The sequence below is a fragment of the Haemorhous mexicanus genome, chromosome 8, assembly GCF_027477595.1.
Source record: "Haemorhous mexicanus isolate bHaeMex1 chromosome 8, bHaeMex1.pri, whole genome shotgun sequence".
NCBI lineage: Eukaryota > Metazoa > Chordata > Aves > Passeriformes > Fringillidae > Haemorhous > Haemorhous mexicanus.
In genome coordinates, this window is record NC_082348.1 from 12,383,454 (window position 1) to 12,409,631 (window position 26,178).

The 26,178-nt window shown below is 41.0% G+C and overlaps 1 protein-coding gene across 4 annotated transcripts in view; it reads right to left on the reverse strand.

Moving 5' to 3' along the window:
- TMEM177 (transmembrane protein 177) overlaps window positions 1-25,633 on the reverse strand; it is a 35,983-nt gene extending 10,350 nt beyond the window's left edge. Inside the window, exons 1-2 of one of the 4 annotated variants that reach the window (XM_059852771.1) lie at window positions 25,525-25,633; window positions 21,210-22,626 (exon numbers count right to left, since the gene is read on the reverse strand). In XM_059852771.1, coding sequence (XP_059708754.1) covers window positions 21,662-22,612 — 951 coding nt within the window. In that variant the 5' untranslated portion in view covers window positions 22,613-22,626; window positions 25,525-25,633 and the 3' untranslated portion in view covers window positions 21,210-21,661. Of the gene's footprint in view, window positions 1-21,209; window positions 22,627-23,747; window positions 25,495-25,524 lie in introns of those variants that run through there. The other 3 variants (XM_059852770.1, XR_009487309.1, XR_009487308.1) reach the window with 3 other exon arrangements.
- Window positions 25,634-26,178: the final 545 nt, after the last annotated feature.

Below are 26,178 nucleotides of genomic sequence, written 5' to 3' on the forward strand. Positions count from 1 at the left end.
TAAAAACAAGCACAAAGCCCAGCCTCAAAGTAGGTCATAATTCTCTGAAATATCAGACATAAGGTCATGACTTAAATGAAATAGAGTTTGCTTCATAATGATCCTGGGAAGAAAGGGATCGGCCAGTGGTAGGGAATCAGCATGTCAAAGGGAATTGTAAATGGGAGCTTTGCAGAGCTTTCATCTTTTCCAGATGGGTTCATCTCCAGCTCAGGTCAGTATTGATTGAAAACTGTTACTCTGCACAGTCTGTTCAGTGCCCAGTGACTCTGGGAATTGAATCATTTTCCCAGCAGACAAGCAGTTGCATCGCGTAAAACCACCACTAGACCTGAAATTAATTTCTAATTTTGCTGGCAGCCTTCCAACAGAGAGGTCAGGCTGAGGAGCAGCCGTAAGGATGAGAATTCCTCCTGGCAAAGTAGGAGGCATATGGGGGGCACAGAGCACAGGGAAGGACAGATGTGGCAGGGCAGTAGCAGATTTGCACGTCTGCCGTTCAGGCAGGGACTTCAGTCTTCAGAGTGCTGATGGAGCAGCAAGTTCAAGGGCTGCTCCCAGGTCTCCCCTGTGAGAGGTGGTTCATGGCAAGAGAACAGGCTGGAGAAAGACCATCACAGCCAGACATGAGAACCAGCAAGGCTGGGCAGCCTCTCCCATGGCCCTGCCGAGCACCTCCATGAAGCTGCTGGTAACTCCAGGCAGGACCACACAGGTGACTCCATGGAGTCAGACCAACAGAGGCAGCATGACAAGGGTGACTTAGAGAAGTCATCTGGTGGCATGTTATTGCCAGTGGGGGAGGTAGGAGGAATACAAATTTGATAGGATACTACAAAAGTTTAGGCGATCTCATGTGTGCAGATAAAAAATGCTCTTTATCTGCCTGTACTCGAAAGAAAGCAAAATTATCCCTGTGTTTCTTTTCCACTTCTGCTGTCTTCTGTGTTTGCACAGCATCAGACAATTTTTGGATTGAGAAATTTTGATTGCTAAGGAATACCAGGGAGGAAGTATTGTTTTTCAAAGTCCCTGGGTTGGAGCTTATTTTTGCCATTTGTAAGGAGAAACCCAAACATTATGTGGACCTTTGTTGCTCCAGTTAACTGTACAAGAATCAGCAACAAAGCCAAGAAGGGTTGCACTTTGCAGTATTGGAAAGCTTACTTAAAAAGAAATAGTAATAGGAATTACTGAAAGCAAGGAAGTAATTTTTGGGGCAGAATTTCTTCAACACATTTATATTCCTATAAGATTAGTTAATATTCTTGCCTTGCATGTGATGAATCACACTGCCCCAAGCCATGTAGAACAATGCACTGCTGATACTAAATAAATTTAACTTATCTTCAAATCACAATTGTTGAGTGCCTGTCATTTTATGGTAGAACTAGTCCCAGGAAAGTCTGGATGAGTGATACCACTTTCAGGTATCTAGCACTGGAAAATGCATGCACACATAAACTGACCCTATGATACAAAATCTCAGCAGATTACCACTTTTCTATTTAGCACATTCAAGAAATACTGCACTGCTTTTGTACTGTGCTGGTTTGGGCTGGGGTAGAGCTCAGTTTCTTCGCAGTAGCTGCTCTGGGGCTGTGGTTTGGATTTGTGCTGCAAGCAGTGCTCATAATTCATGGTGTTTCCATTATTGCTGAGCAGTGCATACTCGGTCAAGTATTTTTTGCACCACCCACCAATGAAATGGCTGGGAGGTGCACAAGGAGCTGGGAGGGGACAGAGCCAGGACAGCTGACCCCAAGTGACCCCAGGGCACACTCGGCATATGGAGCTGGGGGAAGGTTGGTGAGGGGCCACTGCTCAGGAACAGGCTGAGCCTTGGTCTGTTGGTGGTGAGCAGTTGGGGGTTTTTTCATCTGTCTTCTTCACCTGTCTTTCTGGGGTTCTGTTTTTTTCTCTTTCATAATTTTCTTTCCATCACAAATTCTTATAAATTTTATCTTATTTTGGTTATTTAACTGTACTGTTCTCAACCCAAGAGTTTTCTCACACTTCCAGTTCTCTTCCCCCATCCCACCAGGGGCAGTGAGCGAGCAGCTGTGTGGGGCTGAGTTGTTGGCCGGGGTTAAACCACAATTTACAAAAACTTATTTCTTCACTTATCCCCTCTCACTCTCCCAATACTCCCTGCTTCTCTCTCAGTTCTACTCTATCTTTTGCTAACTATCTTGCCTGTAACCTTTTTAACTTGAGCAAGTTTTTTCAGACTGATCATATGTTGGGCTGGTACAAGACCATTATTTCTGGATTCATCCAAATCCTGCATAGATTCTGATGCACTCTCTCACCTCTTCTTACCAGCCCTCTAACCACAGCATCTGACAGCACATCCCTGATTCTTGTTACACTTTGTTCCTTCCAAAAACTTCCACTTTTGGAAGATGGAGAGTCCAGTGTGCCATTGACTCCTTTTGCTGTCCTTTTTTTGTGGATCTGAGTATCCTAGTGAGACACCTCACACATATTTTAGGGAAAGTAACGAACCTCTGAAGGTGGGGCAGAGAGGAAATTAAAACTTTGTGCAGGATGCCTAAGCCACATGGAGCAACCATTTACCAAGTGTGTTTCAAAAGCAAATTTGCTGGCAGGTGGACCAAGTGGATAACACAGAAGTTATATTTAGGGATTTAGAAAATATCCTTACATAGAAATAGGAACTGTGGGAATGCTCTTTTTTCATGCTTGCCTTGGATCAGTGCTTTCATATGAGGATGAGACAAAGGGCTTCACCCAACCCCAAGCACAGCAGGTTGTGCCCCACATGCATTGCCAGGATACACTGGCACACTGGTACTGGCAGCTCCCCATCTCAGGGGATAGATTGCTCATTTAATTCCTGCCCACTTTGCAACTCCCTGACTCCCTTGCCTGCACCATTCAGGGTGCTGTGGCAGGTGCAATCTTGCACAAAGGATGTGCTGCCATGTCCCCTCTCACTATCTGGTTTCTCATGTGCCAAAGTGATCGTTTCTCACACCACTGCAACACCCCCTGGCAGAGCACAGCACAGGTTTGGAGGCTGTTAGAGGGCAGGCACTGAGGCAGCTCTAACAAGTGACAGATTTTTATATCCACCCACTGAAGCACTGTTAATGCATCATACACAAAGTTTAATGGAAAAAGTCAATGCTAGGATCACACTTCCACCACAAGTGAAATGGTTTGTTGTGCACATCTGTAATTACACTTCTTGGCATTTTACCCAGGGCTCATGGAATTTTTTGTGGAGCTTTTTGTCATTGTATATTAGTGATTTTGCCAAAGCTGAGGCACAAATAAAGAGGGAAATATAGTGCTCAACTGAAAGCAGCCCAGGTGCAGCAATATAATTTGTATGAAGCAAATTTACCAACTGCAGTGGGTGTAGTTCTCTGATGGATGGTCAGATTGACTGGTGCCTGTAACCTCATCTGGCCCCAAATGTTGGAACTAACCCTGGAATAAGGTCCACATAGGGAGGTGCTCTGAGCCCACCTGAAGGCTCATCACTTGTGATTTCTACCTCCACACCTGACCTTAAGAGGAGAATACAGCTCTGTGCCATCAGCTTTGACATGCCAGCAGTACTGCCAAGGGGCTGCAGACCTCAGAGTAGCCTGTGGGGATGCCCTGCCAAATTAAGTGTAGAAGTTCAGCCAAATGTGCCTCAAATCTATTAATTTCACAACTGAAGGTCAGTTTTGCTAATAGTTATAACACACCATGCTATCTGTATCTGGTGAGAGTAATGAGGTCTTGGCTAATGCATCATTTAATACTGTTAAAATTTTGCTGAAACTGCCAGGCTGTTTTTTGTTGTTGTTGTTGTTGTTTGTTTTTAGCAGCGTGAACATCTTGGGTTTGGCTTGAGTGAAATAAAGAATTAGATCCTGCTAGAATAAAATTTAAACATAGTTTCTGAAGCTGAGAAATGGCATTAAAGTAGGTCTTTTCAGTACAAAACAATTCAGGTTATTATTGCACGAATAGCCTCTCAAGAGAAAATATAAATGGAAAATATATATTTAAGATACAACTGCTCAGACATTCAGCAAAATAGATGCATTTTTGCTTTTACATCACACAGCCTGTTAGAGCTGAGGTGACTAAAACACCCTGCAGAATTGTGACTTGGACTACATAACCTCGTGTCAGAGCCTGCTCAGATCCGCAGTGTGAGCTACCCTGGAGCTTGGTCTCAAGGCACTCTGTCCTGTCTCAGCATGGAGGCTGCAGCTATTTATATTCCTCAGCTTGCCAATAGCTCATTTTCTCCTAGAGGGGTCTTCAGAGGAAGTCAGGTACTTACCAAGCAAAGCTTTCCAGAATGAAGGCTGCTGAGGGAGGCAGCGTGAGGAGCCAGAATACATTAGCCAGAGGCCAGATACCAAGGATATAAAGGAAAATAGAAAAGTGGAGAGGATTTTGTCTGTTTGAAACAGGTCCTTAATGAACATGCTAAGATGTGATACAGCAGAGATCAATGACTTCCTAAAAACACAGACCACTTGTGTAGATAACTTTAGGTGTAACACAGGGAAAAAACCCCAGAGAAGAACTCTGAGCAGGCATCTCTCAAAGAGCATTTAAGTGACTCATTTAGAATAGCATGTAACACTAGTTCTCAAAAAGAAAAGAAAAAGCAGGTCAAATCTGGAAAAGTGGTAAGAAGGTCTCAAAATGAAAGAGTAATGCTTCTGGCAATGAGGTGTCAATAAGAGCTGAAGTCGTGCTGTTTCTGCAGGTTGAAACTTCTGTCTCAAGGAGATTTGCTTTAATGCAGAGTCCTGCGTGATTCCAAGGGAGGCTGGCTGCCCGTTACCCATGGCTGACGTACACTGTCAACTTCTGGTGGATCAGAATCCTGCTCACATTATTTCCCAGTCAAATTCTTTATTATTACTTTCAGAAAAAGGTGGTCCTGGAATTGTAACACCAGCCCTGGACCAAATGTCTGCACTAAGGAATCATTTCACGGATACTGTTTTTCAGAACTATCTGCAGATAAAAAATGGGGGCTCAAAATGAATCCTTACAGGATATCCCCTAAGTGGATTCATGGCTGATCATTCACATTTACTGCTGTCTCCTGAGGGGATGCTGCTTAACAAGCTCACCGGATGGCACGGCTAATTTGTAAGTCAGTGTTTCAGCTTTGTCACTTACAACATGCAGCATCTTTTTATGCAGCAAGAACATCTTTAATTTACATACTCAACATCATCAAGCTGTTCAGGTGTGACCATGCTATGAAACCTACATGATTCTAGTACAGCTTTGTGCAGACATTATTTATTTATTTGCTATATCAGCCTACGTAAGCACAAAATAAAAGCAGGCAGAAAAGGCACATGAATTTTCTTTAGCTTAAAAATAAGTCACAAGAATCTTGTTCCTACAAAGACCATATAGGCTGCAAACCCATATTTTATGTCTAAACATATCTGCTTCTTGCAGTCTTTTCCAGTGATTTACAATGCCAATTATGCTAGAATTGGACATATGGAATGGCATCACTGGGGATGATGAAGGTCTGCAAGCTTTGTATAAAGCAAAGGTGTTCGAAGCAATACAGCAGTTAGATATTTGTTTTCCAAGAAAAACCAAAGGGTATCACTTTCTGCACCCAAATTAAACCAAAGGCTCAAACCAAACAAAAGCAATACATCGCAAGAGCAAACACAATGATGAAATAATTTTACATATGCATCCATAGAGGATATCAGAGTGATCAATTTGCATACCCAATTCTGAAATAAGATTCCTGTGTGACTAGTTGGTTTTATTGCAATCTTTTGTTCCATCTACAGGAGCCTCCACCTGTGCTGCCAGCCAGCTGCAATAGGCTGTTACACAACTCAACACATGTCCCAGTTAGTCCCTAAAACTGGTTTCACCCAGCTCTCAAGATTTCATTTCTCTTGAGAAAAGTAATTTACTAATTGTGATGTGTACTTTAGGCATCTGGTAATGTCCTGTGCCTTCAAGGCCCTGCTGTCATCATGTTCCTGTGCTTTTGGTGGCCTGCGCTGTATTGTTCTGCTTTTTTTCAGTCAACTTCAAGGCCTGGCTTCCTGATAAAATAACTCATGTTTCACTAGCACAATGTGTACAGCCCCACTCTAAGGTCACTGGATAGTTCAATGTGCAGAAATAATGGTCTGTTGGGATGTGCATAAAGATAAGCAGAGAGATATAGATACAATTCTTTCTTAATGTTCTATTATTAATATATCTTTGTTATGGCAGTATGACTGCTGTGTTATCAAAACTGCTTTACAACAGATGCAAACTTTTAACCAGACATATGGGCTGATACAGTCGAGAGAGCTCTTTGAAGTCAGAGGGTGAATAATTGAATCAGCTTAACTTTAATTCCTCTCAAAAAGCACACAGTTTTTGGAATCAAGCAATTGCAGTTTGCTTTAGAATGATGAGCTTTTAAAAAAACTAAATCTAAAAGAAATATTATTACTGTTCCACGATATATTTTTCTTGTTTTCCTCTTACACATACCTCATATACATCTCTGTGGCTTGGAACATGGGTTTGTTCACTGCCTATCCAGGGCTTAACAACGGGATGCCAGATTCACAGCTATTTACATTGCTTGACTCCCACTGCCTGCCTAAATGTCAATTATAATGAAAGAGAAGAAGAAACATGGTGGGGAGGTCTTTTTGAGTGAGCTTTCTAGATTATTGTGTCTTGTTTTTCACACGGGTTTCATTTTTCGTCACAGTGTCCAGTAATCAGTCTTATCCATCCTTTGGTATTTCCAATCAGCAATCTGCTCAGATTCTAATCAGCTTTTAAACATTAAATTGTGTCCATTTTAAACCTGCCTTTTGTATTGATAAGAAAAGGATATTTAGGGTGAAATGAACAGAGAGCCCTACAACATATCCCTAGTTTGGGCTGCTGCATTGTTCCTCCATGCAAGTCCCAAACAGCCTCCCTGTGACTAACATTGCCATGGCCTGATTTACACACAGATTGAGTATCCGCAGCTCATTATCATATTTAAACTTCTGGGTGGCTCAACTCCTTTGAGAAATTGGACCTAATAGCATTCTACACAGAAAAAGATATAAGTACCTATTAACCTGTAGCAATTTACCATAGCATTTATAAAGATATGAATAACGTGCAGAGTCATGCACATCTTACTAATGCAGACTGAATTATTCATTGCAAAGCTGGGCAATATTTTTATCAAATACTTATTATGGATAAATATTTTCCTTATTCAGTACCTTGATGTATGTTTGAATAACACCTTGCAAATAATTCTTCATGCAAATGTTGCACTGAAATATTAGCTCTTTCTTCCTTTGAATAGTTATTTCCAAATCAATTTCCTTTGTGTTATTTATTCATTATAAATGAATAAATGGTATTCATGGAGCTTGTTTCTCTTTCGGCTCATAAACAGACTTGGTGTTAGCCCCCAAGTACTTGTAATCTCAGCTTCAAATGTGCAAACTCTTGCACACAGTGGATCTTTATGCTATCACAATATTTCTGGCATCAACATGGAGATAAAAGAAACACAGGAAACCAAGGAAAAGAGACTCAAAAGTTCAAAATATGAAGTCAATGCATATGCCCTTACTCCATTGACTGTCATTCTTTATGTTGGTTTTGGTCTTTTTGCCCTTTTCTTCCTTTAATGCCTGAATACATTCAATCTCATATTTTCTTGTCTATTTGTTTGAGATTTGCTTGCAGTTTATATTTGCTTGCAATTAGTCCTCAATTTCTGATCAAATGCTGCTGCTCTTGCAGGACTGTACATACAAAACTCTAAATAATTTGCCAGCCGTGCAAATATTCTCCAAGACTTAACCCCAAGGCACGCAGGTGCTGCTTTGTCTCCTTTCCTTTAATTTTCAAATATAAACACACCATCACCATGAACAAAATTCACCTTTGCCATCAGTGGCCAAAACAGGACAGCCCTGGCATTCTGTGGTGCAAAACCTTGTGGACAGCCTGTACTTCCTAAGTTTGAGGGAAAGTATTTCTTATAAATTATAGACAAGATGTGCATACTGTGAGGTAAAATGTGACCAGTAATTCCCAGCTCCTGGAGGCACAGGCTGGCTTGTGTCCATAAGGATCAGGGCTCCCTCCCTCTTAGAAAGGTCACACACACATTACAGGATGGCCCTTCTTATAGTGAGACACCATCATTATTGTCATTATTACTGTTATTACTGCTGCTATGGTAATGCCACCAACAGGGAGCTGGCTTTTTTCAAATGCACCATGTGAAATAATGTGGTGCCTGTGCTGCAGCCCTCTGGGGCAAGGCTTTTACAGGTCAGGCTGTCGGCCTGGTGTGGAGTATGCAGGAACATGGGGGCTCTGGATGACACTGGATAACCAGCCAAGGTGATGGGGAGTCACACCCAGCAGAGTTAGGAGAGACATTTCAAAATCATGCTCCAGGATCAAATGGAAATGCTGGTGCAGGTGCACCCTACAGTGTGTGCACAGATGTTACTCTCCTGCAGCTGATCAAGCTCCCTTCTGCTAGAATGAAATGCTACTTTAAAAATGCTTCTAGCTGCAAACTGGCATTACTGCTTCCTCCCACTAATGAGGCTCTGGCAAACCATTTACTAGCATTACAATTTACCTGTACTCAGCTTTGCACTTGCATTTGCTGATCACTGCAGCTGAAGCAAAAGAAAATAAACACATCGAACACATGCACACATTACTTAAATATAATGCACGTTACTACATATTGTCCTCAAAATAAATTAAAAAACCAGAAAGCAAATTCACAGAACAGGGTCTCTGTCTACTCTGCCAGCTACCTAAAAGTCTGTTGTGATCTCTGATCAGCCAGATCAGAGTCAGATATTTATGACTTTGTAATTTTTGAACATAGAAAAATATTAAGTCATAGCTACTTTTAAAAGAAAACACTGGTGTGTTGAGAAAGAAAAGATAATAGCAGCACAGGTTCTGGCCAGATCTAAATCCCAGGTGATGGAGAGAGAGAGGGGATTAGGATAGGATCCTGTGGTCCAGGGACAGCCAAAGTAAATGGTGATTATCCAGTTCAAGCTTAGGCAATTTTCCATTCACCTATGCCATGTTTTTTAGAACAATAAACATAGGAATTATTTAACATCTTTATTTACTGCCACTCTTCTGCTTACAGATGAAGGCTGCAGCAGTTACCATCATGAAACAGGACCATATGGCTTCAAGATCAGAAACAAATTTGCTAAACCCTGTCTGTATTATTTTAATTCCTATCTTGATAATGAAACACCAAATGAGAACAGAATTCAGCCTAAAAGATGAAGTGTCAGAATAATTTTATATCTTGTCACTAGGTAATGACTGTAATGGTATGTCTTACTTAGGTACCTTCATTAACAACTTAATGGTGAGAGCATGTTTTAGCAATTGTGAACATGTGGAACACTCCATGTTCTGGGGCAAAAAAACAGTTTAATGAGGAGAGAGCCAATTTCCTGAAGAATTGCCTTATTTAGTTCCTGCTTTTAAAAAAGAACAGAAACATGGATAATTTATCATTACAAGGTATAAAACCACTTAACTTCATGGTTTGGTGCATTTATAGCACTCCTGCAGAGGGGAGAGAGATTAATAGATTTTTCTCACATGGTAAAATATGTGGAAATCTGTTCTTCCAAATCCTTTTGCTCAGTAGAGAAACATTCATTACCAGGAGATTGGGTTCAAAGAGCAAACTATCACTTAGCCTCTCAGTCACTTCATGTTTCTCTCCACGTTTATTATGTTTTTAGGCACCTTTGAAAATGTGACCCACAGACACCCAAACCCTGTGAATAGAGCTTTGATAAATTCTCATATCTTTCAAATACACTGTACTTTATTTTATTATAAGCAAGTAGCTTTAACTTCAGTGGGCAAGAAACAGTAGCAATAACAAAACCTCAAAACAACAGTGCTGCAACGTTTAGCAGAAGTAAAGAAGCTGCAGCAAGGAACAACCATGAACATTATGTCATCTAGTCCATCTTGCCAACAAACTATGTTTCTCTACAGCCTTGGCAAGCAAACCTCATAATTAGGCTTGCCAAAATAAAAACTGGCAAAAGCCTTGATACCTGATGTGCAAAGAAAAGAAATTAGTACAAACCTAGTATTTACTTTGTCTGCATCTTTTTCAGAATTGAAGCAGAAAGGCTTCAGTGTCCTTGAATATTCATCCCCAGGAAAAAGCTCATCTAAATTTGCTGTCTTGGTACTTCACAGTTCATGTCATCTTGCATTTTTCCAGTAAGTTTAAGTAGAAAAAAATTCTACATGGAAAGTTTAATTTTCTTTTCCTATTTGCCAAATAGAAGATTATTTACCAGCCTACATCTGCAAGTTATGACAAGTTTACCATAATATAAAAAGACTGTGAGTTCAGGGAACTGAGATTTAGCACATTAAAAGATTATAGCTTTAAACAGTCTCAAGCTCTCTTACTGTTCTGTAGCAAAACCCTTTCTGTCTCTGAGCTCTCTAGCTAGCCTACCCTTTTCCAGTGCAACCATTCTATTTCTTGTTGACTCCAAATAACATATTTGCATAAAGAAAGTGGATTCTATCTATCTAGAAAACTATATCATGTTAATGGTCCTCTGTTATACAAGAAAGATTAAATAAGCAGGATAGACATCAGACAAACATCTCCAAATAGAAGATATCCTCATCCTCACATAGGAGTGAAGTTACATGAGATACTTGGAAAGTTGGATGGCAGCAACCAGTTTGGTGATGATGAATACTTAACTGGACAAAATGTTTTTCCCTATAATATTAATTTTTGTTAACACCGGTCACAAACCAGACCAAATACAGGATCTTTAGGCCGATGGTGCACAAAACCCATTTTGCTTAGAGGTCAGGGCAACTGGAATGGTGCCTGCCACTCTCCCCAGCCCATGCTGGGCTGGCACACACAGCACTCTGAAAACCCAGGTAGGAGCCATGGCCAGGATGTGGCACCTGCTCCCCTGTTGTCTTGGTAAGCACAAACTGAGAGCTGCCTGAACATAATCTACACATCAAGCCTATGGTACCATTTGCTTGGCAAACAGATACCACAGAGTAATAGCAATGCTGTGCTGATAATTTTTTTTCCATTATTGGTCAAACAGAAATTTTTAGGGACATCGTAGGCACTTTGGAATTACCCTATTTTTTTGAGTAGCAAACTTGGTGCAAATAAGTCTTGCCTTTTAGAGAAGGGTCACTCAGTTCCTTCTGAGGGACCAACATCTGAGCTGCTAAAGGGCCAAAGCTCCACGGGAAAAAGAAAATGGCTCAGTTGGCAAGACAAGACACCTGCTGCATATGCCTTACACCAGGCTTTAAGCAAAGGCAGTGTCTGGCCAAACCCTCTTGACTCAAATGGCATCCTGTTCATCTATGGTAACTAAATAATTCAGAGTTGCCAAAGTGCAGACACTTCATTTTGGTCTTATTAACAGATGACAGCAACCTTGGGCCAGTCTCCCTTCCCCTTGGTTTGACTCTCATTAATCAAGCCCTTGAGGCAGATATTAGTTTTCCTACCAGCATGGCCTTGGCACTTAAAATCCCAGTATTATACATGGCAGATGTAACATTAGGTGAACCAAAGAATCTCAGCCTGCAACTCCATTCAGCCTGTTAATTCCAGGAAAAGGAGTCATGTCCTCAAAGTCTTTGTGCTTTGCTGAATTCCTGAAAAAAAGTTCTCTTTCAGAGAGAATGTCAAGTGTTATCCCCACTGGGCAGGAGTTACTCAAGCACATATGCTCATCACTGATTTGCTGCCAGTGCACGTGTGACTGCCTCCCTGCCAAGAGGGACACAAAGTTCACATCTGACACAGAGAGGTTTCCCCTGGATGTTGTCTGCCTGGCAAACCACTGCTCTTTGGTCCACAATATTATTTATCACCAGAAACAGGGCAGGGGAAAAATTCTGAATTTGTGATTTTCCTTACATTATTTATAGGGACATTGAGCAGTAATTTTTAAGCTAGGGAATCACTGTTTCATAGCTGACAGCCCATGAACCCATCCATGAACTGCAGGGTGGAAAACCTTTAATAGCTGAGTTACAAAGTGCACAATGAGTTTATGATGGTGTGATGGATGCACACATTAAACACCAAGAAAATACAACAGCTACAACATGATCTGTATTTTACACATTGCTTTTCATGAAACCTGTTCATGCAATAAGAAATTTATATTGCATGCTCTTTGGTAGCCTGGATAGAAATGAATCCAAAGGAAATTACAAAGTACTAAAAAGTACTGTAAAAATGGAAAATTGTAAAAGACACAAGGTGATAATATTTCTGTGCCAAAGTCTATAGAAAGGGGCTTTTTTGATCATAATGAAAAAAATGTAGCAGTCTTTTTGCTCTCCATAACCTATTTAGTAGCAATCAAAGTGTTGGTTTGATTATTTTTTCTTTTTTTTTTCTTTTCTAGGAAGCCAACACAAAAAGAAAACCCAAGGTAAAATAAGACTTGAGAAGGAGGCAGGGGGTACATTGTTCCACACTGCTGAAAATAATCTGTCCAAGGAAAACCCGATTAGTGCTTTGTGGTGAGGTCAGCCACCTTGAGGGATTGCTTGGTTTCAGCCCCTTATTTCCCAAGGAGTTAAACACTTTCCACATTAGCTACAATGAATATCATGCAAATATTCCTTGGATTGCATGACACAAGTATCCCAGTCCCCATTCTATTTAACCCACCATAATATTCCCTCTATCTCTTCCTATTCCAAAGCCACAATTCCTAAATTTCCTCCTACACCATGACACAGGGATCTCCTTCATCCATTTGTGCCTGCAACTCCCTCTTTCATATAATCTCCAGGAGATTATGGTTTAAATCTACAAATCATAAGCCTGAAGAGACGATTTAGCACAGATCTATATTCTCAACATGCACGCTAGCATGTCACACAACACAGCGGGCACAATGTCACCTCCTGCAGCCGTGTGATAAAAGGACATCCCAGATCCCAGTGGTAATGGGTTGGATCCTAGCAGTGAAGCTTTGGGTGGCTCTGAGCACAGAGCAGCCTGATCCCCTCCACAGATCCAGCAGCAGTGATCCAGGGGCTAAGCAGGAATCTTCACTGTTTGGCAGCAGCACAGCCAGATCACTTCCAGAGCCTGGCTGCATTCTGCCTGCCAGGTAAGCAGAGCTTGTGCTGGGGTGATGCACCTTCCATGGCTTCCAATTTGTATCACAACATCTGCCATGCCTCCTGCTGCTTTAAGGGAAGCACTTCTGTTGGATTTGGCCATCAATATTGGATCTCTCTATACCATTCAAAGCAAAATTCAGTAGAAAATCTTTAAGATTAAAACCAGAGCAGCACCACGAAAGAAAACTAGTGCATAGTAGGTCTGTTCTTTTTCCAGAAGCTTTCATAGTTTAGGCTGAAGCCAACCTGCACCCAACATCCATAAAAACCAGCTAAAGATCAATTATTTCACACCAGACATCAGACTGGAAAGTCCAAGGTGATGATGTTCAGTAAAAGGAGAAAAAATTTGGACATTTCTGATCCCAGAACATGCACGCACACATTTTTGCAGAGTTCAAAGCTGCATCAAATCTTCTTCCAGTCTCAGAACAAAACAAACTTCAGAGACAGCCATGGTAAAATTTGGGAAATCTGTGCTACAGGTGAACTTCCCTTTTGTATTTCCACATAACACTTCTCCAGTGCAAGCATATTTTTTATCTGGATCAAGGAAATAATAAATGTGTGTGCCAGCTGAACTGCTTGCTCAGAAGATGGCACCATGCTTGGCTACTGCATTTTTTCTGCATAAGCAGAAAAAAAGATCTAGTCACCACGTGACTCTAGAAGAAAATGTACCTTTTTGATTCATCTATTGTGAGGTTTTAGCAGAGTTTTTTTTCTTTAATACTAACTGAAAGAAACTCCTAATATGTAGAAAATCCCAATTACTCTTCTTCTCATTCAGTTCTCAGATCATTTCCATGCCTCTGTATATCCAGTTTTGCTACTGGAAAGTAAAAAAAAAAAACAAAAACTGAAAGAAATGTTTTTACAGTTCAATTTGCAATTGCTAAAGCATGACTTCAATTTGCAATACATAAATTATGTTCTGGCCAGAGAAGCAAGAAAAAACCTTTGCCTTTTCACCTGCTTCACAGGTGCAAAGCCATCATACACATGCCAAGTTTTCATCCAGCCACCTGCAACTGTGCCACAGCTGTCTTCATATAAGATATAGGCAAACATGATTAGGATCTCTAAATTGCAATTGCAAAAAAAGACTGAATTTATAACTTCCATAAAACTATGGATTCAGCATTTCCTTTTATAAGGTGCTACCATGCTTAAGGAAAACTTCAATAAAAAGTTTGTCTGGTTGCTGATTTGACTTTTTCAATATTCCGTATGATATCTTTAGGTTAAGATGAAGAATGTGGAAATCAAAGGGAAATAACTGTTAGGGGATGAACACAATTTTCCAAATTGCTTAAAAGAATATTTAAAAATAATAATCTTTGGGATCACTGGCTTTTATTTTCCATTGGCAACTTCTAACCGTCACAGGCATATAATGAATGTCTGAACATTAAGAATTTATGTGTGCTGCCTTGGATGAGCATAATTCTCAACTATTATTAATGAGGAACTATAAAACACACTTCAAGATTTATGCCTAAATTACATGAAGTTTCCAAAAACCATAAATACATCTGTCTATGGGTATCTACAGAGAATTATATAACATGCTTTTAAAACACGGTCACTGAGGCAGTGAAACTCATCCCAAATGAGAAAAGAAATCACAAGGAAAACTTTCTACAGAGTAATTCTTACCCTGCTCTGTTGTCTGAAATATTTATATAGCTGCCTCCAGTCTAGTCAGAAAATCAAGAATAAAAAAGTGGGGAAAAAAAGATTTTTTTTTTTAAAAACCAGGCTTGTTATTTACAACATGGCTTGATCTTAATTTTAAATCTTCCCTGAGAAATTGATCTAGTATTTCACTGTCTAATTAGTTTAAGAATCAATGTAGCTTTAAAATAGTAATGCAGGTTATAGTTTTATCTTTACTTCCTCATAAGTTGTATCTCTTAATAGCTACAGTGGTATAATTTACTAGTTTGCACTTCTAAAATTCCACTTCCGATTTTTATATCACAAATCATGGTTTCATTTTTAGCCAATTCACATTGATATTGACCACTATATTTGTGGTAACAGAACTCTGCAAAGTTCCATTTGCTTTGGCTGGAAATAAGCAGTAGCATGGACTTTGCATTAGCATACCTGGTAGAGCCACTGTGGTATTGAACTGCCACACATTGCTTAGTGCAAGTTGGAGAGGGAACCATCACACTGAGTTTTCAACTCCTCTAAATCAGGGCTCGCTCCAGTGACATCTGCAGTGGCAGAGCAGCAACTGCTTCCAGGGCAAAGGAGCACTGAAGAGGAACTGGTTTGGGTAAGGGGGCTGAAGCAGAAGCTTTGTGTTACCTGTAGTACCTGAAACAGGCCTGCATACATGGAGCTGGGAAGGGATGGAGAAGGTGCTGCTTGAGGATGTACTGAGCAGACAACCCAGAAAACAGATGCAATTGGTTACAGAATGTATTGCAATTGTGCAGTACACATCTCTGGAGAACATCAAGTCTTGGAGCATGTAAGGTACATGGGATTATTTTCTTTAGTTTTGCCTACACTTTTCTTCCTCATTCCAACCCCCTCATCCTTGCAAGGCTCTTTCAAAATATTTTATCAAATATAAGTGTTCTTTCCAGCAGACAACCCAACAGACCCCTCTGCTGCTGCTCAGTGGCAGGTAATTAAAACCCATGTATAAAGTCCTCAGTGTAAGTGGCAATATAAGAACCCACAGTTCTCAAAACCAGCACACAGATGTGCCTGAGCTAAGTACAAGCAGCTAACGGCACTCCATTAGTTATAACTTCTCAACTCACAATACCTCACCTAGCCAGAAGCATATGAAATAACCTGCAATTTTCAGGAACAGGAAACAAAGTTTCTAAGGGCTTAAAGAGAATAGCAGCTTAAAAGGGACAGAGGCAAATTAAGATCAAAAGTGAACTGGGTGCCATAGACAGCGAATAAGAAATACATCTTTTAAAGAGTAATGCTAAGCAGAAATTTCAAAAGTAACATTAAATTATTTTCTTATGGCAAAATAGGAAAGGTTTTAACTACAATGTCTATTTTTCAGGTAGCCAAAAGCATTTTACCCTGAAAAAAACATGTAGACTACATGTAGTAAAACACAGGAGAATGTAAGCTGCTGTGGTCTTTGGCAGGTAAGTACTGTAGGAAAAAGTAGGAGGTGCAAATGAAAGTGCAAGCAGCAAGTCAGCACTTAAGTTCACAAATCTTGCTTGAACAAGCTAAAGCAACTTGTAAGATGAGTCAGCAGGCAGAAGAGGCAATTAGAGTAACAGAGCAAGGGGAAATGAAACAGAGAATGAAGAAACAACAACATTCCCACTGGAAAATTTCCAGCATATGATAGAAACAAAGCTTCCAGAGGTCAGCAGGTCTGCACTAAACCACTAAACAGTTACTGGATAAAAGTTGTTTGGATACCGCATTTCCTTTCTTCATGTTCACTTTGTAAGAACTGCTGGAACTGTGAACCTAGCATCAGGCTTGCAATGTCTTGTGTTTTCTAAATACTCTTAGTCACCCTAATGAGATCTGCTTTTGCAAGACTTCTACAGAAGTAGTTTTATTATACACAAAGGAGAACACAGCTTCAGCTTCACCTGTTACTCATTTATATTGAAAGAAGCTGTTAACACCTTGACTACATTAACAAGGTAATGCTCCTGAAAACCATAGCAGAAAGTCTTAGAAACCAGGTCAGGACTGGAAAAGGTCCAACTTTCCAGATGATGGAAATTCAACCATGGAAGGAAAAAAAAATTAAAGAGGAAAAAGTTCTCCAGTAAGAATGATTTGGGGGCAATTATTTTTTCAAAACAAGCAGAGAGCACCACAAATTCTTCTATCAGTATGTTTCTCCTGCAGAAAAACTAAGGTAGGAGTCAAAAAAAGTACACCTGGGTTGGCTGTGTTTATCAAAGTGCATTTTTGGACACAAAACTGAGTTTTAAAAAACACTCTTTCTCTCAAAATTGAAGACCTGGATAGATTTTGGCAAACTTGGTCTTACTGACGAGAGTAAAAACTTCCAACTGCAGAGATATTTCAGTGTTCATTTCTGGATACAGAGCTTGAGAGTTTAGCTTGTACTTTTCCAGATGGGAAAAACAGACCGATTTCTGGCCAAATTTTAGTAATTTTCTCCACTTTATGGATTGGCATTTTGAGCAGCCTGAATATACTTACTTCAGCTTAACAAACCAATATATTGTCAGTGAAAAAGATGTCCAGCAAAACCATAAGCCATTTTTCAGTGCCTTCAGTTTAATTCATCTAACATACCAATTTCTGGAGAATAATAACTTTTTTTTTCCATTCTTAAGACTGGTTTTGATAACAACCAAATTTCTCTCTTCCTGAAGGTGTCCTCCTTATTCCAAGATCTTAAGTATGTCTTCCTACATCAACATTGTTCTGCTTGAAAGGCAGAATGCCTATCAATAATATAGAATTCCAGCTGAGATGAGTGAAATCAAGGAGGAACTGGATGCATGGAAGCAGATTGTCTGCAACTTACTGATTTTTATATGAATGTAATCACACCTGCTACATGGAGCTTTTAGTGAACAGGAACAGATAATAGTTGCAGGATAGGGCCCACATACTGCACATAGCAGTACTCACTCCTTGATGGATCCTCTGCATTTGTTCCTCTGGTAAAAGCCACTTGTGTTTCAGTCATGATGATTTGATTCATACATTCAAATTCCCACCCCACCCATGCAAGCCACACTTTGTCACTTTGGTTGTTTCACAACTGCTACAGCCAAGGGCAAAACAGTAGTAGGCTCTTCCCAGCATCACCTCTCCCAACACCACCAGCATTCCCAGCAGGGCAAGAAGCTCCACAGCTCTGCAGTCAGCTCTCTCACCATCTTATCTGTCAATTTCTGGAAACCACTTTAATATGAAATGGGGTGATAGCAGTGCTCTACTGTAATAAAAACGGCTGTTTTCTGAAAGACCACTGCACTTCAACTGAACCCCTCTGGGCAAGTCCACATGCTTTACTCAGTGCCACCTGGGTGGAGATTTCCCTCTCTCTGAAGCTCCTGCTTCTGTAAACTGCTAGAGAAGCCAGATACCCATAGCAGCTGATTCAGGAATTGCTGTAATCAGATGACTTCCACAGCTTGTCTTCAAGAAAACTGTCTAGCTCTCAATATTGCTTTTTTCTGACAACTTTATATTTTTGACCATTAAACAAGCTGAAGGTATCTCCACAACAAAAAACTGCAATTTTTAGGATAAAGAAATATGTAGGTCAGGCCCTTGAGCACATTTCTTACACTTCAGTGGGAATTCTGAGCAAAGCACCTGGGTGACCCTCATCTCTTGCAGCATCACCCAGTAAAGCTTTATGTAGCAGCAAGAATTGCATTTATATAAAAAAGAAGTTACAAGGATCATTTTCTTTTCAGTTGCATAGAACATTCAGGATAATAACACAAATAAACCAGTCAAGCAAATCCCTTTTTAAACTAGATTTTACCTAAATTTAAACTAGCAACTTATTTTGGTCATTTGCTACTTAATACTTCATCCTTTAATCACTTTACCAGACAGAGAGCTTCATATCTGTAGATAGTATCCATTTTTATGAGAGCTCATTATTCCACTGACATCTCTGCTTTTACAGTTTCTAGACTTAGACTTCTTTTATCTACATCTAGCAATTCCTTTTAGCTTAACATTTTTTGTTGCTTTTCTACACAAAAATTTGTACAAAGTGTCCCTTGTCTGAGCAGCAAAAGACAAGCCAGTTAATACTAAAACAAGTGCTTCAAATTGCTCAGAATTTCAGCTTCACAGCTGGGGGAGGCTATTCACTGACACGATTTACTGAAAACTGATTTGTTTGGCCTTTTCTGGGCCATTGAATGAACTTGCTTTTCTACATCAGACCATTCTTAGTATGGAATGTTTCCACCTTTGATTCTAGGATGCTTGCTTCTAGTGAACTGTCAAAACCAGACCATTTTTACTACCAGTATGTGGAGTTCATGTTTGATTTCAATGATAGTTCTACCTACAGAAAAACATCTGCAGTATAATAAAAGACTTTTCATGAGTACTGTCATGGCCATGTATTTGAGTTGTGCTATTCTTACTTGCCAAATAGCATGGGTGATCTTGCAAACAGCAATTACCTGGCAACACACACACACACACAAATCTTTTCCAGGACAACCTGTACATTCCCAAAGTTCAGAGAAATCTTACTAAGCAGTTGTGATTGCAGGTCCTATTTTCCCTATATTGACACTATAACACTGTGCTCAAGTGTATAGAGAAGGAGGTGTGCAAGCTCTTGGCAAGAATCTGTCTTTGGAAAGACAGGTCATGCATCTTGATGCTAGCCAGCCCTTCCTTACCAACACCAATGTGCCACAGCCAGTTCAAAGAAGGGTAAATGGGACACAACATTTATAGATGCGTGGAGCTTCTTGGAGAATCCCACTGCAAGAGTCAAGTGAAGTGCGCAGCTGCAAACACATTAGCATCACAGGGGCTTTACACCCCAACAAAGTCAAATAACCACACTAGCTGCAGGCATCATGATGAAAAACAACAGTAAGGAGTGATAAAAGACAAGTAGATTAATTTCATTTTGTTTAAACTGCTACTTCTTGTATATCTCCAAGAAGGCCTTGATTTCCTCTCTGCACTCTTTATGTAGCAGCAGCTCCTTCAACCACATAAACTAAATGGGCCAAGCTCTCTCTGAGAATATTTCACAGAGTTTAGATTTGTCTGAAGGAATAACAGGAGGATGAAATAAACTCACAGACTATATAAACCAGGAATTATATTCCAATCTTGAGTCACTATATCACTCTACCAACAAACTTCTGTGATGTCTTATATTGATTTATCAGGAAGACAATAAAAAAAAAAAAAATCTCAAAGCTTTTAAAGACCCCTGCCTAAAAGTAAAGTCTCTTCTTATTCCACAGACCAGGAAATTTTATCACTCTTTCACAAAGGACACAAAAACAATAGCTTTATGCTTTACAGTCAGAAAAACACCAGAGAGACATCTCATGACCTGATGAGGACAAGTGCAAGCAATAGGTGGTTTCAGAAGCTCATGGCACAGATTACTTCAGCAGAAACTTCAACATCTCACACACATGGCTTCAGCAATGGAGAGCAACAGCAGTGCTTCAGCAGCCAGAATATCAATTTTATGTCACCATGTGATTCAAAAGGGAAACAGAACTCAGTAATGCTTTGAGCAAACTGAGTGTGACAGTTCTTATTGAAGCAGATGAAGAAAGGACAAAGCCAGGGCAGAGAGGACACTCAGCACATCTCTGACTGAGAAGACACAAAATAATAGAAGCTGCTGGTGAGAATGATGACAGAGATGAGAACTACTCTGACGTCACCAGGGAGAGCTACTGGAACAGCAATAGAAACATAGGAAAGAAGGAACCACAGAGTTTGAAAACAATCACCTGGAAAATCAAGGTGAGGCTATAGTGGAAAGCTTACTGCCATTGCAGTAAAGACTTCTCCAGAAGATTAGTAATCCTGGGCAAAGCTTGGCCTGCCAGACAAAATCTTGTTGAGCCAGGAGAATAATCTCCTTTGGCAACTCTGCATCCAAGACCTCACCAGTTTCCGCACCAAATGCCAGATTTATGTCTCATACCTTGCCTTCACTGACATAGCAGATGACATACATCTACACATATTTTTAAATGAAACAAAAAACTCTACCAAAGCAAGCACAAAAACCTTTCTTCAACATGCTTATCCCACTTGTGAGAAAACAACCCAGGACACTCCTGTTACATACTACCACTCCTGGGGAACATTCACAGTGACATTGCAGTCACCCTGTACTAGAGAGAGCAGAACTAGATTTAAGCAAATGACACAAGTGCTGGTAATGAACTGTCTGTGCTGGTAGGAATTGCAGCATAACTAATGTCTCCTGCTGAAGAATGGTGATTGCAGCATAATAATATACACAGCACAAGAACTTACACAGAACAGAAACATTCTGTGTCTTGTTATTTATGTAACCACATGATACAGACTGCCCATTTTTTAAAATATCTGTGTTGTTCCACAGGAGAAACAGCAAACACCCCAGTTTAAATTATAATGATTCCAAAAGCTCCGCTGGACTTGCACCTTGCAATTTGCCAGACTGAAATGGCAGGAAGGCAAAACAGCACAGAACTTCCAGATCAGTGTCTGAAAAGTTTCCCTTCTCAGCAGTCTTGTGATTTGAGATGCACACAGAACCGAGCACTTTGGAAGCAAGTCTTTAATATTTTAAGAGAGAATTTTTTTATTCAAGAAACGTGCAATAACTCTTTCTGAACTATATGCAAAAATAAACCCCAAAATTCTAATGAAGATACAGAAGGAAAAAAAGAAAAAAGCAGCACAGCGGTGTTCCAAAATACATAATTCACAAGTTTAAAATTCAAGAACTCCCATCAGATGCCTGGAGCTCTCTTAAAATATCAAGAATCAAAGTTCTCCGGTAAGTGTATGGGGTATACTTTATTCTGAACCAGTGCCTTGGGAAAAGGTTACCACTCGGGGCATACATTTTCATCCCTTGTTTGCCCATCAGGCCACGAAAAATCCTGTTGCGGGACAAGATTTTATCATAAAATTCAAGGCCACCGCTGGCGTAGTCCTTGGAAAGCCTGGCTGCCTTGGAGTCGGCCCTGCAGTCCAGGTGATAGGTGATGGCATCAGAAGAGACATAGTAGCAGAGCAGTCCTCCCATGGCAGTGACAAGGTTACAGAGGCCCCGGAGGATCACAGGGCCACTGGATAACCCCAGCAGCAGCTTTAGAGCACTCCCACAGACAAACGTCCCAGCCAAGCAAGTCGGAGCCACAACTGCACTTGCTAAAGGGCTGCCATTCTGCAAGTACACAACTTCTCTGGCAACGGCAAACTTCTGAGCTTTAAGGGAAAATGTGAGAGCTTCCTTCAAAGCCACACCTTCACTGCTCTCCCAGTCTACTTCCTTGCCATTTATTACAACAACATGGTTGACTATTCCTTTTTTATCCTCAGCTGTGCTATCAAAGTTAGGCGGGATGCCCACCAAACAGCCTTCAGGCAGCCAGGGAATTCCAGCGCTCACAGGGTGGAAGCTAGAAGCCGCAAAGGCTCTGTAGGAGCCAGTGGACTTCACACCAGTATCTTGAAGGACATCCTGAAATACACCACAGAGCTTCTCTGAAAGCTCAGCTGGCTGCCCCTCTGACCAGCACTCGTGCAGCAGTTTGAATGTCTGCTCAGGAAACACGTGATAGGAAAGGTTAGTGCCAAGCAGTCCCATGCAAGAAACGGCCAACACAGTGATCTTGTGCTTCTTTAACCACACAGATGCCTTCCACAGGAACCGCACTGCCATAGTCAAATCCTAACCTGTTTGTAACACAAAACCAGGAATTAAAGTGTGCATAGATAGGTTTGTCATCTCTCTAGCACTAAAAAAATGCCAAGCAACTAAAGCAAAAAACATGAGAAGAAGCAGAGCACAGTAACCAAAGAAACCATTTTTTACATTAACAAAACATAAAACATCTTTACAGAGGAAGAGATACACAATAATTTTTGGGCCTTGCAATACATGATGATTGATATGAAGAATTAACTTCTCCTTTTCCTCCAGTAAATCAATTTACCGCAATAAAGACATACTAAAGCCACCACACTTCCTCCTCCCCCAGCAATCAATACACACCCTGTATTTACCCAGCAAACTTGTCTAGTCCTTGCTAGCACAATCCCACTCTTGCCTTCCACTATACAGTCTACAGGTATTCAGGTCAGAAAGAGCCAATAATTAGATCAGTCTGCGCCAACCTCCTCTACAGTACAGCTTCAAAAATTTTAATCAGTAACCTGAATACTAAATTCAATAAGCTGAGTTTGACTACAACTTTCAAAACAGGATCACATTTTAATTTGAAAAATTTCAGGAGACAGAACTTGCCTTTAGGAGTTTGTTCTGATGGATAGTCAAGCTCACATCAAGAAAAAAACCCAAACAACAACAACAACCAAAAAAACCAAACCAACAAAAACCCAACAAGAAATAATATGTGTTTTTTATACATTGAGGTTTTTTTTTTCTTTCAGTTTTAAGCTTCCAGGCAGTGGTTCTAGCTTACTCAGCAAAATGGTATTTTCAGAAAGCAGCATGCTTTCAGCAGCTTCTTTTAAAAAATTGACTCTGAAATAATTTCTCTGAGAAATACTATTTTCAATCTAGAGCAGAAACTGGAAGATAAATTGTTTCAGGACCTACGACTATGTTATGTCTCTTTAAATAAGCACATAAACTTAAAAACTTTCAAACCTGCCAACTCATTCAGTTCAAGAGTCATGCTTCCCTTAGGAAGCATCAGTTCTTTTTATGGTCCAAGCCATATTACATGCTCTGCCCAGGAAAGCTCCAATTTCTTCTTTAAAAAAATTCTATTGGGTACAAAATTCCCACCTAGAACGATGCTACTGTGAAGGTATAAAAGTGAATTAGGCACCTAAATCCAGCAGAAATCAGCGAAAACTGGGCACCACTCTATCCATTTGCAGTGTCTTTTCTCTCAGGGCTTTCACATACGAGTTTCATAGGATCTTGATGCAGCTGTTAAAGACATGAGTGTTTCCAGCTGTCCTCACAGGAAGCCGAGGTGGCAGAAGGGAATTGTGCTTTGATACAACCACCACAGTCTTAGCGTGGAGTACCATCAAAGGTGGGTCTCAGCCATGCTGCTGGGCTCTGTATGGCAGCAGCTGAAGCAGGGACATATGCTCTCCTTCCACATGCACTGAACAAGAACTACCCCCCTACAGAGGGGTAGAGTGGACAACTGGGGTCTGTAACATCATCAAAAAGCACTACAGGACATGCTAGGATACACCAGTCATGATCAACAGCAAATGAGTGTTAACCACAGGGAAACAAAAAGAGATTAATTTAAAGATGGTGTTTTAATAATATGTTATTACTACTCCTTCCAATGAAGATCTTTCAAACTGTAAACTCACTGGGGGAGAATAATCTTGTTTAATATTTATGCTGCACTGAACACACACTGAGTGCTTAATAAAAACAATGATGTATGTAATCATACAGTAATTTAATATGTATTTCTTAGTATAATAACTAGTGGTATTCTTATATTCTGCTGAAGACAGAGGTAGGGAGACAATCTTATTTAAGAAAAACACGCTAAAGAGCCAAGATCTTGGATGAAACCAAATTTCAGGAGAAAATGGTAATACTTAATGTCAAATGACCATTTTGAAGCTTATGACCTCTCGGCAAATCTGGTATCTAGATCTGATTGAAAAGGTGATGTCATTTACAGTGCAGGGGGAAGAGCACTTCCAAGGGGATGATTGAGGGAGCCTATCACTTGATCCTCTTGCGAAACAGAGGCAGGGACTTTACAGGTTTCTCCTGTCAGAGAATGCCCTCCCACTGGAGCTGGCTAACAGTTTTAAGATTAGAAATGCTTCAAGGAAAAAAGTCCCTCTTCAGCTTACATCCACACCCGTGTGGGGAAGGACAGACCACGCTGAAAACTCCATTCTCCTTTCTTGCATTACCTAATGAAAACTCCTTCCTTGCATGATCAAATGTGATTGTGCACATCGAATGCAAAAGGAAGCAGGAAATGCCACGTTTGTTTTCTCATAATAGTCAATACTCAGGAAAATAAAAGGAAAACTGCTCACAATACATTTTAGCATTTATGTTTTCAAACCTTCCTCAGGGGTCAGTGCAGATGCCCCACTGCAACCCGAACCGTGCATGGCATCTTTATTTTTATTCATAAACTTTGTGCAATTTATGTATGAGGAAAGCAACCGGAAACTGCAAGGCAATTTATATAGCCCACATCCTGCAAATTTAATCGTTTAGTAACCATGAAGCCACCACCACGCTTGCACGGCGGCCTCCCCCACATGCTGAATTACTTTCTATCTCTGTGGCGTCACAGGCACTTAACTCTCACTGAACTCAGAGATCTGTATCAGCTAAGGTTCAGATGAGGGATAGCTGGCCAGGTCTGGCCATAACACTTGTGTGTTACTGAATTTATTGCTTTAAAATCGCACGTAGTCGAGGGGAAAGCCCAGCTTAAAGCACGATCAATCAGGAAACGGGGCGCGAGCCGGACCCGCCTCCAGGGCTCCGGCTGTCACGAAAATTAAAAACACAAAAGAGGAGGGTGACACAAATCCACAGCCCCAGGGCCCCGCTGCGGGAACCGCCCGGCCCCCCCAGCACCGCGGCCGCCCAGCACCTACCGCGGGTCCCGGGCCGAGGCGGGGCTGCGGGCGGAAGGGGCGGGCGGGGGCGCCATGGCGGGCGGGGCTCGGCTCCCCTCAGAGCGGCCGGGTGTGGGTGCCGTGATACGGGCGGGGTCTGGCCTCGGGCGAACACACCGGGGGGAAGATCCGACCCGCTGCTCCTGCAGGCGAAGAGCAAGAGGCACCCACCTCTACCCCTCCAAGGGCAGCCGCAGCATGAGGCGGGGACTGCCGCTCTCTGCCCGCGTCATGACTTAATGCTGTGCTCTAACTCCCAACGTTCTTCCTGCAAAATACTTTACATCTGTATTATTAGTACAGCTCTCTCCACTGCAGGGCAGGAATACTTGCCGCTAAGGCAGCAAGTGGTAGAGCTGGCATCCGTCATGTAGGATTTGTTTTATCTGTCATTCCTAGTGCTAAAATAACATACGCAGGGATTTTTTTAAAATTTGCTTTACAGTTATTGTTTGCTCAAAGCAGATGGCCAGTGTAGTTTCTCAATAAGCCCGTGTGGATTTGATCTATGGCCTGGGCACTCCGCAGGCCCTGGAAATACGTGAAATAAGAGGTGGGTGGCAGAGCAGCGCCCTTTGGAAGCGCTGCCATCCGAGGGCAGAGCTCTGGGAAGTCCAACCTTGCCCCTGGGAT